This window comes from Ovis canadensis, chromosome 4, assembly GCF_042477335.2.
Source record: "Ovis canadensis isolate MfBH-ARS-UI-01 breed Bighorn chromosome 4, ARS-UI_OviCan_v2, whole genome shotgun sequence".
Taxonomy (NCBI): Eukaryota; Metazoa; Chordata; class Mammalia; order Artiodactyla; family Bovidae; genus Ovis; species Ovis canadensis.
In genome coordinates this window covers 112024623-112041734 of record NC_091248.1, presented here as the reverse complement: position 1 = coordinate 112041734, position 17112 = coordinate 112024623, and the positions used below count along the sequence as shown (strand labels likewise).

Here is a 17112-nt window from a genome sequence, read left to right as displayed (position 1 = left end):
TTATTATTTCTTTAAAAGCATTTGTGAGGAGGTCATACCAAGGCAACTGCAGAAGAGCCCACAAAAAAAAAAAAAATCCAGTCACCATCTCCCCAACCCAAGGCTGCAATGGCAGGGAAGGTGTCTGCAACAGCCCAGAAGCTCTGAGCCCAACTGCAATGAACTGAACCCTATGACGGGGCAGGGCTGAGCCCCTCCAGAAGACTTCCCTTAAACTTTGCTTCCATAATCAAAAACACAACTTCCCTCCCCAACTTTCAGTTCAGTCACTCAGTCATGTCCGACTCTTTGCAAACCCATGAATCGCAGCACGCCAGGCCTCCCTGTCCATCACCAACTCCAGGAGTTCACTCAGACTCACGTCCATCGAGTCAGTGATGCCATCCAGCCATCTCATCCTCGGTCGTCCCCTTCTCCTCCTGCCCCCAATCTCTCCCAGCATCAGAGTCTTTTCCAGTGAGTCAACTCTTCGCATGAGGTGACCAAAGTACTGGAGTTTCAGCTTCCCCAACTTTAAATATCAGCAAAAATGGCTCTCCTTTGTCTCATTCAGTACCATACTAGGTAGGTCAAGAAGAAACAAGATTAGTTTATGGTTATGTCCTCAGAGTTCACTGAGCGTGTCCACACATGCACACACAGGTAGACATGGAGAGGCCACTTGGAAAACACAAGGAATGTAGCTCTAGAGCAGAGGTCACACACGCAAAAGCTCTCATGGCCCAGACAAGGAATGTGCTATGTGCAGCAGCTGGGTACAAGCTAATAGGCTCAACAGACATTACAGCAAAACACACACACACACACACACCCAACAGACATTACAGCAAAACACACACACACACATCCCCTACAGACGTTACAGCAAAACACACACACACACACCCAACAGATGTTACAGCAAAACACACACACACACACACCCCCAACAGACATTACAGCAAAACACACACACACACACACGCGCGCGTGCGCACGCACTCCCCTACCCCCATCCAAAGCATTCAACTTCAAAGAAAACCAGCAGTGCTGCTCAAATGGAATGTCCACCCTGGCCCCAGCCCAGGAACTGCAGCTCATTACAAAGCAGTTGAGTGGCTGAAGAATTAAACACTTACCACTGGAGCTTCCAGGAGTAGAATACTGAGAGGTATCGAGGAATTTCCGAGGTGTAGGAAGGTTTGTGACATCAAGCAGAGGGACAGGAGAAGCGTCCTTCACCAGGGAGCTGAAGGGGAAGAAGAACAGCAGTAGTTAACCACTCACCACTTTCTCCAGAATCTGCTTACATCCCAGGACATGCCCATCTTTTATTCCTTTCTTTCTCTCATGAACCCTCTTGACACTCTGATTTCAAGCATTCCCCCAGTCTATTTCATAAAGCAGTGACTGTCACAGACAAGTGAATAAACATGCATTTTAAGGATTCCAAATATTTACATTTTTATCTTTTTAGTTCAATACTAGGTTAAGAAAATTAGTGGATATTCTGATGATCTACATGACCACCTTATAACCAAAGTATACCATGCAACTTCAGTACCTCTTTGTTTCTGTATTAAACTTATCAGCCAAGGAAGAGCAAATAACACCGTATTGTGATAAATGAATGAAAGTTTAAATAGTTAAGTCCAGTGTAACTTGTGTTTTTCAAGCTGGAATCTTTATTTGTTTAAGATACACTGGGAATTCACTACGTTTAGCTTCCTTTAAAAAAAAAAGTTCATAAATTTCATCAAGCTGAGAATCACACCTATGAAAGATGATTTAAGAAATCTCAAATAGGTTAATTCAGCATTCGATTGCCCATTTCACCTTTTCCAAAAAGGTCCAGCAACTCATCTTATTAACTTTAGCGTCTCCATATAAACACAATAATTTTAAGTGACACAAAGACTATAAAAAACAAATTTTCAAGATAAGTCCCATTTATAGACATCTGTTAAGTACAAGAATGTAGGCGGTGCCAAGACAAAAACACCGGTTGAAGAAACTGAATCATCTAATCACTCTGCATTTCCAACAGAAAAGCTTCTCTAACTCATGTTCCAAGGACAGACAGGTCAAAGCCATAGCTCTTGACAGCTTCCAGTCCCAGTAACATCACCAGTCACAGTGGCCATGGAAGTGATTCTCAAATGAACTGGGAAGGGAGAGCAGGCAGTGGTGAGCAGGAACAAGACTACACCTTCAAGGAAGCTTCCTCCAAGTGGAGAAAAAAAAAAAAGTGTGGAAGTCGGAACATCGACGATAGTGACATCCCCACCTGCCTCCCCCCACTCCTTTGAAACCAAAGGTATCCAAAGGTATGTGTGTATTCTTTTTTTTTTATTTTTAATGTGTGTATTCTTAACCCAGGTATGTGTGCATCCTTAAGCAAATTAAAAAATACGTTCTTTCAGAAAACTTTCAGAAACTAACTTTTATTAAAGGGCAAAATTACCCTTTACGGTATTATTTTTATTGAATGTTAACAATGTTGACAGCAAGGAGATCCAACCAGTCCATCCTAAAGGAAATCAGCCCTGAATATTCATTGGAAGGACTGATGCTGAGGCTGAAACTCCAATACTCTGGCCACCTGATGCAAAGAACTGATTCATTTGAAAAGACACTGATGATGGAAATGATTGAAGGTGGAAGCAGAAGGCGACGACATAGGATGAGATGGTTGGATGGCATCACCGACTCAATGGACATGAGTTTGAGTAAACTCCGGGAGCTGGTGATGGACAGGGAGGCCTGGTGTGCCGCAGTCCATGGGATAGCAAAGAGTCGGACACGACTGAGCGACTGAACTGAACAATGTTGACAGCCATCTTTTTTGGCCAGGAGGGTAACTATGACTGTCATTAACTTCTCCCTTTCCACTTAGGACTAGGAACAGGGAATCATTACTCAAACAAGTCTCAGTATCTGCCATGTGCTTGGCACTTCGCTCAGGGCTGAGCATCCAAGAAGTATGACTAAGATATGAGCTAAACCCAACTTCACGCATTTCCAAGTGCTGGAATCACTTGCAGACTAATGCGAAACCGCAAGTGAAGAATAAGACATAAAAGTTACAGAAATAGCATTTACCAGGAATTGAACTGACATAGTTAGCTCCAGTAACTCTTCTCCAATATAAAGCTGTAAGTTCCTATTTGCCTACACTATCTTAAGAAAATCTAAAAGAGCCTTCCAATCCACTGATTTGCTATAATCATCTAATTATAAACCAATTCAATCACATATGTATCCATTCAGCTTTTGTACACTGACTACTGTTATCTTCTCATTTCTTCTCCTCAGCTACCTCTCTTTTACCTCCATCTTATTCATAACTGGAAAATAGCTCCATGCACCTGCCTAGCCTCTGGACACACATGACCGAAGAAACAGAGGATAACCACTAATGTTAACAGTGCTGTTTCTAAGTAATTAGGAAAAAGTTAATTTCAACTTTAAATAATAGGAATAAGACTTGATAAACGCAATAAGTATTCTCATAACAGAAGTAGAGGAGCTATTTTTAAAGCATTGATAAATGAAGGTATCGATTAACAGGAAATTGAGGTACACAGCCAGAATACTGCCTGCCACAGCTGTAAATGAGGCGACAGTTACTACCTGCAGAGTCCTATGTGTACGTGAGCACGCTACACACTTCTGTAGGCAGTCATATGTATATGTGAGCAGAATACACACTGCTGTAAATACAGAGGTGCACACAATTCACTTTAGATTAAAACCTACAACTACTTTCTCAGTTTTAACCTAAAAATATATTTCAGTTAAATATAAGGTGATAAACAGCTTGCCATCTTAACTTTGAAAAAACATAACCTGCTGACTTTATTATCAGAGCCAGAAGGGCCCTCTAACTCCATCAATAAACTCTTAGAAAGTCAATTTACTGCAAAACTATTTTCATAGACTCATTTCTCCTTCTAAAATTTTCCCTTGGGCTTCAATTTTCTCCTTTGTGAACATTAACCCAAAGGCAAGTAACTCTGGAAATGACTTTTGGTTTTTCTCTTCTACTTTTATGGAAGGACTTAGTCATAACAGTTCAAAAGAAAGGGGACACACCCACTCATTTAGTTACTACAGATAGGAAACTCAACAGAAGGTACCCGCTGTTACATATCACATATCGACCTCTCAGTTTCAATTTCAGAACCGAGAAAAGGCCTGTCTTCATTGTACATCAGAAATAAAGTTGAGAAGTATTAGTAGCCTCAAAGGGTTTTCCATCCTTCAGAGGACATATTTTTGAAAACAAAAAAAAATAAAATAAAAACTAGATTGTTATTAAAAGCAATAACAAATGTTGGAGAAAATGTGGGGGAAAAGGAACCCTTATATACTGTTAGTGGGAATGCAAATTGGTATAGCCACTACAGAAAACAGTAATGGAGATTCCTGGAAAAATTAAGACTAGAATTACCACATTATTCAGATATTCCACTTCTGAGTTATTTATGTGAAGAATATGAAAACACAAATTCGAAAAGATATGTACACCCTATGTTCATAGCAGCACTATTTACAGCGGACAAGATAAGGAAACAACCTCAGTGCCCATCAACATATAAATAGATAAAGAAAATATATGCATACACACACATACACACGTGTGTGTATACATCTTCTATGGTTGTGTTAATGTATGTATATATGTATACATATTCCTACAATGGAATACTACACAATAATAAAAATATGAGATCTTCCTCATTTGCAAAAACATGGGTGGACCGTGAGGGTATTAGGATAAGTGAAAAAAAGTAAAAAAGACAAATAACTTTAGGATTTCACTCATATGTAGAATATAAAAATCAAACAAAAATGATCAAACCAAAACAAAACAAATAACATCTGCCCACAATACATGAGACAGCAGTTTGATCCCTGCGTCAGGAAGATCCCCTGGAGAATGAAATGGCAACCCACTCCAGTATTCTTGCCTGGAGAATCCCATGGACAGAGGAGCCTGGCAGGCTATAGTCCATGGGTTCGCAGTCAGACACGACTGAGCGACTAAACCACCAACCACCACAGAGAACAGAGTAGTGTTACCAGGGAGAAAAGAGGTAGGAGGAGGGCAAAACAGGTAAACCGGGTTAGCTGGAGGGTGATGGATGAAAACTAATTTGTTGGGACTTCCCTGGTGGTCCACTGGTTAAGACTCCACACTTCCAATGCAGCAGACCTGGGTTCGATCCCTGGTCTGCGAACTACATCCCACATGTTGCAACTATGAATTGGTATAGCCAAATAAATTAGAATATTTTTTCAACGGAAAACTAATGTGTTGGTGATGAGCACACTGAAGTGCATACAGAAGTCAAAATACAACACTGCAGACAAGAAACATACAATGCATAAACCAATGTTGCCTTAAGTAAAAAATATTAGAATGTCAATTAATGTGAATTGCTTCTAATTAGTATGAATCATCTAAATGGCTTTATTTTCAAAGAAATATTAATAGAAACTACTTTTCTTTTTAAATATCTATGTGGTCTCAAATTTTAAATCAATTCAGAATCGTTCACAACTGACTTAAAAAATCTTTCTAGAATAAGATAGCACCCATCCTCCCAAAATCAGAAACTGTATGTTGTAACTGAGTGCCTTGATATTTAATAACCACATGGTGGCAGCCAGGAAAATTATAAAGCAAAATTAACCACACCAAAAACAACCCCCTACCACTATAACCCCTAGGACTTTCTGGCCATTAAATATCCATCCAACTAGGAAGGATCTACTTCAAAATGTGTATCATTTCAGTATCTCAAGCCATGAAGTCTTTTTCTTTTCTTTTTTTCTTAAGAAAGGTTAGCAGTGCTAACAGCTTATTAAATGTTTGCATTTTAATTAGAACTTATCTCTGTTCCTCCATTTAATAATAAATATGTCCACCTATATCCAAAATTCACAGCAGCAGCTCATTTGGTTGATTTTATTGTCAAGCTAAAACTTAACAGAGGTGATCTGAACTCTAAGTTGTAAATCTAACAACTAATATATTCACCCTATAACCCAACAGCTGGTGCAGGACCTGTCAAAGAGCAGGTGCTCGTAAAAGCTGGTTAAATCAAACTCAGCTAAGAATGATCTGTCGAAGATAATGTGCCCTGAGTGAGAAAATGTGACAGAATAATGAATCAGGAATGCCTTGCATGGCAATTCTCTATAGTTCTAAGATCTGCCTGAACATAGAGAAAGAATCATGAATGATTCAGAGGGTAGAGAAGTCAGAGACAGTCATGGTATCAAATGATAACCCAAGAGAGAAGACATGCAATTCAAAATAAAGTGAAGCTAATATCTAAGAAAAGAGGGAGGGAGAAAGCCCTGAAAGATAACAAAACAGACACACATAAAAAGGAAAACAATTTAAAGACAAAATAGGTAGGGAGCAAATAATACAACAGAGTCACGGACACCCTTTATGCATCCAGGGACAAATATGGTCACTGAAATCCATGGGTCTGAAATGTTCTCCCCAATGAGCTAGAGTGTCCAAGGAAGCAAGATCAAATCAAGTATTAAACCCAGGATGCATGCAAGAAGTAAATGGACTAACCATTTTTAAAATAATACTTTATAAGATGAAATCAGTAAAAAAGTTAAGTATTCTTTTTTTTTGAAAATATAGAGAAAATTTAAATAAGCTTTCCTTGTGGCTCAGAAAGTAAAGAATCTGCCTGCAATGCAGTAGACCCAGATTCAAACCCTGGGTTGGGAAGATCCCCTGAAGAACGGAATGGCAACCCACGCCAATATTCTTGCCTGGAGAATCCTATGGACAGAGCAGCCTGGTGGGCTATAGTCCATGGGGTCGCAAAGAGTCAGATACGACTGAGCAACTAAGCACACATGCCTTTCAAAACAGTTAACAGAAAGGAGTCTTTCCATCCCTACACACACACACACACACACACAATCATGTAGACACACAAAAATGTACACACGCTTTTTCAACAGCCTCTGGATCGCCCTGTATAGAACATTAAGCCCTAGGTTCTCTGTGCCTTTGTGTGACTTCTTTCATTTTCTCCTACAGTAGAAATCTGTTGCTGGGTGTTTGCTTTTGGATACCAACAACTGGAACAGTCTTTGTATTTGGAGAGACTCTCCATGAACTGGGTCAAAGCAGGAAAAAGAGGGCACTTCTTCCCACTATTCAAGCTGACATGTCTCAGGCTCCAAGAACTGGAAGCTTCCAGACTACGCTTTGAATCTTGAGGAAATAAAGAAAGAGGGAAGTGACATTTAGGGATCATTCACCTTGAAAATTCAGCAATTGAGGGCATGATGTCACAACCCGACCAGACCCTTCCTATGGCTTGCCTGTGATGTACACCCAGCTACTTCATCTCCCTTGGTCCCTCCAGGGTTTTAGAGCCTGTCTATAGAGACTCACTTTCCTTAGATTCTGTGACCTACTTGATAACTTTCCACTAAATTTCTTTCCTTGTTTATTACCAGGACTGACTCTGCTATTTGCAGTCAAGAATATTGGCTAAAACATCATTCTCTATAATAAAGAATATGTTTTATTTGCTTCTGTCTTTTCTGACTTTTCAATATAAAAATCTTTATATATATCTAGGTTAATAAATACAAAATTAAATGAATTAAACATTTTCTCTATAATTATTAAAATCCTTCTGATTGATCTTAAGAATTCAGCATTCCTTTCCATCTCCAGCTTACCCATATTTCCCAGTCTCTACTAACTTAATATAGGGATATAAATTCTATTTACTGTTACAGAGTATTCTTTAATCAAATAGACCTTCTTTTTCAAAAAGAGTTTTCAGCTTATATTTCCGATCAAAATATTTCAAACTATTACAAAAAATATTTCAGTTGTTTATATGCAAATTTACATATTTAACGCTGTGTAGTCAGTCCTGGCAGCAGTTTCAAACTATCTACAACTTTATTGTTCTCAAGCTGCTAATTTTGGTTCCTATCTTATAGCTCATCTTGGAGCGTTTTTCTCAGGAAAAGAATTCCAGGTTTGTATTTTGTGTTAATTTATATCTGAGAATGTTGCTGTGTTGTCTATGTACACTTGGCTGGATATAGAGATTTTTGGTCCCAATCCTTTTCCATTCCTTGTAGACTTTGCTCTGCTGTCTTCCAGTGTTTTATGTTAAGCAAATCCTGGTGAGCCCCATTGTTGCCCCTTTCTATTTATCAGGACTAGTTTCAACTACATATAAACAGAAGACCCAAACAGCCATGACCTGAGTAAATGAAAAGGATTTCCTTCTTGTCATATAAAGACACAAAAACCCCATTCAGAGGTGTAATGGAGGCTCCATGTCATTAAAGAGTTTAAGACCTGATTTCCATTCTCAGGGTCACCTAGTGTCCAAGACAACAGCCCCAGTCCAAGTCCTTGACAGGAAGTAAAGGAAGGCAGGTAAAGGGTAAAAGAGTGAGCAGACCAGCTTTGCTGGAACCTCTGAAGAATGTTCCTGTGAGTCCTGACTCAACATCTTGCAAGTAGAAGTCTCACTAATCACCTTCAGGTACACTGAAGGACGGCAGCAGGATGGAAAATGTAGTCTTTTAGCTGGATATATGACCACCATGAACAAAACAAGAGTTGCCATTAAAAAAGGAAGGAAAGGGGACTCCCCTGTTGGTACAGTGGATGGGTGTCCACCTGCCAAAGCTGCGGTCCGATCGCTGGTCCAGGAAGATTCCACACGCCACACAGAGCACCTGAGCCCTCAGGCCACAACCCCTGAAGCCTGATCACCTAGAGCCTGTGCTTCGCGACAAGAGGAGCCAATGCAACGAGACGCCTGCCCACCGCAACAGAAAGCAGCCCCCGCTCTCGGCAACCGGAGAACGCCCGCGCACAGCGACAACCACAGCACGGCCAAAAACAAACGAAGAGTAAACGAATAATTAAAGAAAATACAGGTGAGGATGGGCTGGGTGGGCATATAACTATCTCTGTCAGAGCAGGGAACATAATTTTTCTCCCTGGTGCTTATAGTATTTCTTTGTTAAATTCATAAAAAGCTTTCTGATTCTATCTAAGAGTCAGTTTTTCACTAATTTTACCTTGAATCATTTTGATTTGCAGACTAAGGTCCTTTTTTCTGTTTCAGTAGGTTTCTTTCTTTACACTGTAAGTACTGCCACTATTTCTCTCTGTATAGTTTGCTAGGGCTGTCACCACGAAGTACCACAGGCTGGCAGCTTCAACAACAGAAATCTGTTTTCTCACCATTCCAGAGGTGAGGAGTCCAAGAACAAGATGTTGGCAGCGGTGGTTTCTCCCGAGGCCTCTCTCCTAGGTTTGTAGATGGCTGTCTTACCACTGAGTCTCCACATGGTCTTCCCTCTTCAGAAGTGTGTGTCCAAATTTCCTCTTCTTATAAGGACATCAGTCATGTTGAATTAGGACCCATGCCAATAACCTCATTTTAACTTAAATGACCTCTTGGAAGACCCTAGCTCCAAATTTAGTCACAAGTTCTGGGAGTTAGGATCTCAACACATGAATTTTAAGGGGACACAATTCAACCTATAACATTATCATTTTAGTGTCATTCTACACAGGGCTTAAAATCACTTCATTGATCACTATTCTCCATCTTTCACATCTACTATCTTTCTTTCATCATTTTATCTTTTCCTTCTTCATGATAAGTTTTCCCTCCATATCACTGATTCAATTCTTCCAGTGTTTTAAAAAAGACTTAATTTCCCTATCAATATTTTCATTTTCCTTACATTTTGTTCCTGCTTAGTTCTTTTTGCATCTCTCTCAATCCCATTCACATCACTCCCCACTATCACTGCATAGAAACTACATGCTTGCTACATACGGCCACAGAATCTCAGTCATGTTCAATAATAAGCACATTCTGGTGACTGGATGACTCAGGCTAGCCAGCTCAGCTGAACTTGGCTCGATTCCACATGACTCCTCTTCCTCCAGGGACCAACACCATCATGTCAGTGACAGAGGCGTGACAGGGCATACTCCCTGGCACAACACATTTCAGGCCCCTTGTGTTACATGCTAACAATCAGCAAGAGCCGGAGCCCAAGAATCAGAAAGAAGGAAATACACTTTTCCCACTCAAGTGGAGGGGGAAGGCTGATAATTCTGAGTAATTACATAATCTACATCATCTTGTATCTTTTGAGAAACCTTCAGCTTAAGTCTCCTAAACATTTCCTATTTAGCTTTATAAATCCTTTCCTTCAAATAAATGCTCTTCTTTGAGACCTCAATGTAATGCTTCTTCCCTTATGCTTATAAGGGAAGGGGCTTTTGTTTTTAATCCTTACACAGGAACAAATCTATTTAGATCCACTATTTACCACCAGACACTCTGGGAGGAATTTCCTTAGCACTGCTCCCACCCACCACTTGACTCTCAAACAAGGTTGTATTCAGATCCAGTGCTTAGGTTAAGTCTAAGGTACATGCCTATAGCTTAGTTTGTGTGCCTAAGGTTTTCCAGTACCCATCTGCAGAAAAGAGATGGAAACTCCTCTTTCTCTGTCACAGGCTCTGATTGAACTGAAGCATCACACACAAAGTTGGCAATTTGGGTTTGAACAGGATAGGATTTTACAGACTTCATTCCCAGCATGCACTGCTTCCAGTGTTCCTTTCATCTACAGCCTGATGAAAAAGTGTCAGTAGTACAGAGTGCTCAACTCAACTGCCCTCTGAAGAATCTTACTTCTTCAGTTAGTTTAGGGCTATTTTAAACGATGTTGGGAGGACATATGCCGTGCACAGCTATCTGACACACATTAGTAACACCAATGTCCTACCATCTTACCATCTGGTCTTATTCCCTACCAGGTCTCCCCTAATTTAATAAATGTTCTGAGTCCACCCAGGCCCTCATCACAGGACTGAGCTACACCCAGACCAAGGATAAAACAAGTGTTCTCACTCAACCTCGCCTGAACTGCCCCGGAAAGAGGATTATACACAACTCGAAGTAACAAACAATCTCCTAACTTCAGTTCATATGCCTACATTTCTCAATTAGGAGGACTGCACTATCATTTTAAGAGTTTTTCTCTTCCTTCTGAGATATACCAGAGTCTCTCTGATCGAGGACATTAAAGCCCACAGTAAATGTTTCCTATGTATCTTTACATAAAAGGACCACAAGAAATGTGAAGTGAAGGGATGAACAAACACTCAATGTCAGCCTTTCAGAACAGGGAGCGTTTGTTATCACAAAACCATCGTACATTTTCAGAGACAGTATGTTAAAAAGACAGGTAAAATAAACTACAACCATATTCTGGAAAACAAATAATATCCCGTAAAGCTTTATACCGCCACAAGACACTGTGGCAAACAGCCTCTTTGACTAACCTCATCCTCCCTTTTTCCTTGTTCTGCTGCACAACTCGGCTAGTGGATTTGATGTACAGGTGCCGATGCAGCTCGTCTATGAGAACCAAGTGGAGGTTCATCTTCTTGCTGTGCAGCTCCAGCCTGAGGTCACTCAGTCCTTCCACCTGGAGCAGTGGGCCCTCCAAAGACTCGACTGCGGACACCTGGAGAGGGAGAAGAAAACGATTCAGACAACAAAATCGCCCCACAATATTATAAATATGAAAGACTACTGGCTTAGCTGGTAAAGAATCTGCCTGCAATGTGGGAGACCTGGGTTCGATCCCTGGGTTGGGAAGATCCCCTGGAGAAGGGAAAGGCTACCTGCTCCAGTATTTTGGCCTGGAGAATTCCATGGAATGTATAGTCCATGGGGTCGCAAAGAGTCGGACATGACTGAGCGACTTTCACTTTCATCTTTTCAAAGATACTGTCAAAAGAGTTTGTGAGAACCTCATCAGCACACAGGAGACGTTGAGTATAATGTGGACAGGCCTGGCTCTGCTCTTGAAGAGTTTAACAGATATTGCTGAAGAAAACAATCACGATAAACATGAAGGCACCTCAAGCACCTCAACGCTGTATGTGCTATTTACTATTCCCACACACACTGCCTATCAATGGACACAAACAAAATGACTTCCCAATAATCGTTTTTATATCCTTACAAGAAGCCCATGTACTAATAATTTAGACCAACTTTTAGTCAAACTTACCTTTTAAGATTAAGACTCAGTAAAAGCACACTATATCAATTTCTTTAAATAATTCTCAGGGCCATTATGAGTCAGAGCTTGGTTAGCCTAAGTCTACACACATCTTTACACACAGTCAAGTCTCTCTGGCTCTTTCTCATATTCACATACACTCAGAGGGAAAGGCAGTTCTACGTGAAAGCTACAAGCAAACAGTAGCAGTTCTCACCTCTTCTTGGACTGACTCAGTCTGATAGAAGAAATGGGATTTGAAAGGTGAACAGAAGATAAACTATGAAGAGGGAGATTCTCTTGGTGTAAAGTGCAATTTGGAAGATTTTAAGACAAAAAGCACTGAATGTATAAAGATGGTGCAGCAATGCCTACAACAAATGGAGAAGATGAGGGACTCAGGGAATTTGGAAAACAAAGCGCTAAGTGCAAAGGAGGGGAAAAAAAAAGTATGTATTATATAATCTCATTTATCCGTATATATAAAATTTTGTCTTTTTATATGTATAGGAAAAGAGAAACACCAAGACTAACAATAATAATGATAGTATTAGTAGTAGTAATAACAAAAATAGAGAAGAGTTGACTACAAGTGAACTCAGGGAAAAGAGCCCTACCAAGCTCCCTCAAGGAATTAATGTTCAATGACTATTCCCTGATTCGGTTATACATCTAAATAGTCCTCATTCACACGGATAAAGGCAATAACCAGTACCACTCTGCATGTGCGTGCTCAGTCATGCAGTCAAGTCCAACTCTTTGCAATCCCAAGGACTGTAGCCTGCCAGGCTCTTCTGTCTATGGGATCTACCAGGCAAGAATACTGGCACAGGTTGGTATTTCCTTCTCCAGAGGATCTTCCCCACCCAGAGATGGAACCCACGTCTCCTGCATCTCCTACACTGGCAAGTGATTCTTTTTACCACTGAGCCACCTGGGGAACCCAAGCAAGGGCACTACTTTAGGGTCATTGTAATTATGGATATAAACATGCACCTTAAAAATCATGCATTGACACAAAAGCAATCAAAAGACAGTAGAAGTCATAAAACATCAGTGATCAAAAATGTTGATCACAGATCTATCCTAACACACGCAGTAATTTAGGGGAATAGAGAGAGCGAATATAGAAAACTCTGTGGCTGCCAAACACAAACCAGCCTAAGGTAGGGAGGAAAAGGCAATGGCCTAGCCATAAATACATCACTTGTTTTGTGATGTGCTATAATCAAATGTCACTAGCAAATAAGTTTCCATAAGTTAACCAAGACAGAATCAAGGAATGAAAGAGTGACAAGCCCTGGGCCAGCTCTGCCCTCTGAAGCCTGCCAGTTCCTGTTCACGCTGACTTGCAACAGCCGCTGCTATGAGAGACCCTGGGCCTGGTGCAAGCTGCGGGCAATTCCAGATGGAAAGACTGCCTGCCTCACGAAATGACCAAAGTGTCCCCAAGGAGGAAAAACAACAACAAATTCATTTATACTTATGCTCTAAAATGGATTTTTAACTCGGGTCTCTAGCAGAGAAAAGAGGATGCATTAACCTTTAGTGACATCAAGATCCAGAAAATGAAAAATAATTTGGTAAACCACTGGCCCATCATGTAGCCTTATCCCTCAAGGTAATTAAATCCAGCTGAGATATTTAAGCTTAAAAACCACCCACTGCACAGCCATACTCAATTTGCTTGTAAGAATCTGCATGAAGATTTTTTTTAACCCAAACAGCTCATGTTCCAAGTATAAAACTATATGACAATGTTAACTTTCAAAGCCGCTTAATTTTTCTTAAATATAGCTAAAGCACTTAGCACAGTGCCTGACCTATACTGAGTGCTCACTCAAATTATTTTTAATAGAACCTATTTACCACATGGATAAAGCAACCTCAGAGGGTGTTTCTAACATGTTTTAATGTAGCCTTTGCCGTAAAGTGCTGTTTCCATCGTGGAACTATTATCAACCATGCAGACTACAAATTTTCTGAATATGTTTTCTTGACCCAAAATACAAGTACAATTAACATACAATCAAGAATAGTCTCAGAACTTCCAAGATTTGAAAACCTTACCATGAATAACCTCTATTTCTGTACGAAGACACAGTGCTTTATTTTCTGGCCTTCACAAATGAAAAGTCTATTTATAAAGCTATAATTATGGAAGCTAAGCAAAGCCACTGTCTTCCCCGACTCTAACCTTCCTAAGTGGTACTCAAAACAATTTGAAGAAAATAGTTGTAAGCGTATATATTTGATCTCTAGAACATCAGTTTAGAAACCTGACATTTATCTTCTGTGGTTTTAAGTAACTTTTACCATAAAGCTTCCGCATAAGGGGAACTTTGTAGGCAGCAGTGAATCCAACCATCACTTTTAATGCTGTTATACTGAGGGGTCGGATTCTTAGGTATTTCCTAACATTCAGCCTTTACTAGAAGAGAAATCCTTAAATATCCATCTAAAGGGCTTTCTCAAAGTGGCTCAGTGGTAAAGAATCCACCTGCCAATGCAGAAACCTCAGGTTTGATCCCTGAGTCAGGAAGATCCCCTGGAGGAAGAAATGGCAATCCACTCCAGTATTTTTGCCTGGGAAATCACACGGACAGAGAAGCCTGAAGGGCTGCAGTCTATGGGGTCACAAAGAGTTGGACATGACTGAGCAACACACACAGTTAGAAATGTGTGTAACTACTGATGAAAAAATATCACTAAAGGATTTTTTTTCATGTATAGGAAGTGGTCATTTTATAAATTATTTCACGTTTTCTAAATTTAGTGATCACAGAGCACTTTTTAAACAACAGGTTAATGACACATCAACAGAAATTCAGGAGATGCAGATGAATTAAAGTGGACACCGAGAAATAATCAAAATTGGATTCAAAAGTGTGGCATACAAAACTGAATAATGTCACAAATATGTATTAGAATTCTAGGACAAGACTCAGCAGGTGAAAAGTAAAACAGACAACATACAGTGGAATAGTTCACTGGAAAATGTCTATTTCTCTCACAGATATAATACCATGAATTTATGTACCAAATGGTCTCTACCATGACCTCTCAGATATGCCACACTATGTCTTAAAAGACAAATTACTAAATAATGAACCAACCAGATGTATTTGGAAGCTTTCTTACACATATTTTCAAAAATAAATCAGTATGGGGAAGGCATAGGGAAGAGATAGATATCAACAGGGAATTTTTTTTTCAAAGAACACCTATAATAATAAAATAAGAACATTCATGTTCTAACTCACCAGAGTTAGAAACTACTCATACAGATAAATCTGTTCTGGAGTTGAAAAGAAATATTTCTTTCAGGACTGTGAACATAAGCAAACATCAACAAAATGTTTTAACCCATGATATACAACAGGGCAGTGTGTTTCACTAGTAGGAACTTATCCATTTAGACCAATGAGGACCTAACGTATAGCACATGAACTCTGCTCCATGTTACGCAGCAACCTGGACAGGAGAGGAGTTTAGGGGAAAATGGATACATGTTTAAACATGGCTGAGCCCGTTCACTATTCATCTGAAACTATCATAACACTGTTGATCAGCTATACCCCAATATAAAATTAAAAGCTGAAGGGAAAAAAAATCCATTTAGGAAAATAAGTTCTGAAAAATATTTCCATAATTCAAGAAATAGGTCAAAGGTACAGTTAAGCTTGGAGAAGGAAATGGCAACCCACTTCCAGTATTCTTGCCTGGAGAATTCCATGGACAGGGGAGCCTGGCGGTTTGCAGTCCATGGGGTCACAAAGAGTCAGACACAACTGAGTGACTAACACAACAACAGATAAACTGTACACAATCAAGAACTGTCTGGTGTTTTCAAACAAAAATTTGCTTTGAGTTGAGAGGTGAATCCAAAACAAAGGAAATCTTCGTCATGAGAACTACAGTGCCCTTTAATTTTCCTTCCCAGATAACTATTTCTCAATTGCATTTTAGTTTAAATTAGAAATAATTATTTCATGGTTAAGTACTTTCTACTAGCCTGACTCAAGCTGACTAGGTAAAAAGATCTAGTTTTGTGCTTAACATGAACCAATGGAAATGTCTTTGAGGAACACCAGAGTTGGCCATTCTCAAACATCTGCTTCACTGAAAAAAGTGCTGAGAAAGAAACCACTGATATTTATTTTTCTGGTTGGGGGAAGTGAGATACACAAAGATGAATGACAAAAGCAACTTTCTTAACAGAACTAAGGTTCAAGCCAAACAACAAAAGCAAACAAACCAACAACAACAAAAAGAAAAGCCTTTTAAATAAGCCAAAAAATCCAACCTGATAACTAAACCATCTGCTAGCTAATATAAATGCTTATTTTGACAACAGTGTTCCCTAAGAGAGACAAATGTGTTGCCACTGTTGAGTGCAAAAGAAGTATTTCCTTCAGGACTCTGACAATTACATGGTTCCAAAATGTTCTACCACTTTCCAATAGGTCAGTAAGTCTCCCTTTTGGAAGCATTTTTCTAGTGAATCTAATCATTCTGAAAATGTTACTGTGGCCCAACTTACAGATGTAATAGTAAGATATAAAATTAGACTATTCCAGAGAACTGATTTTGTCCCTTCCCACAAGTATATAAGATACAAGTCTAAACAGTCTCAACTAAATAACACCAAAAATCTCTGGCTATGAACAAAAGAAATATGCGTTGGGACCCAAGATTTACTCAGTACCCAGGTCACCAGTCTGCACCACTGGCCCCTGAACTGTGGGAAGGCAAACTGGTGTCTTCAAGCCCTGTTCCTCAAGAGTCCTCCACCCTGAATTCCCCATGGGCTCATGGGATCCCAGATGGACGCAAGAAGTCTCAGTCTGAATGAAATATGTTTCACATCCACCTCAACACAAGCGGAGATGTTTCTCAACATTCATTTACCAAAATCCCATTTAGTTATACCATATTTCCCAAAGCAGAGATTTTATCAGACAGAAACTGGTAAAAGAAACCAAGCACACATTAAATAAATAAATA

General features: G+C 39.7%; 1 protein-coding gene across 2 annotated transcripts in view; it reads right to left on the bottom strand.

The window, feature by feature from the left end:
- The window catches only part of EXOC4 (exocyst complex component 4), a 798914-nt gene that overhangs the window by 733249 nt on the left and 48553 nt on the right, over positions 1-17112 (bottom strand). For both annotated transcript variants that reach the window (XM_069588401.1, XM_069588402.1), the window contains exons 4-5: positions 11378-11562; positions 1119-1228 (exon numbers count right to left, since the gene is read on the bottom strand). In XM_069588401.1, coding sequence (XP_069444502.1) covers positions 1119-1228; positions 11378-11562 — 295 coding nt within the window. The remainder of the gene's footprint in view (positions 1-1118; positions 1229-11377; positions 11563-17112) is intronic.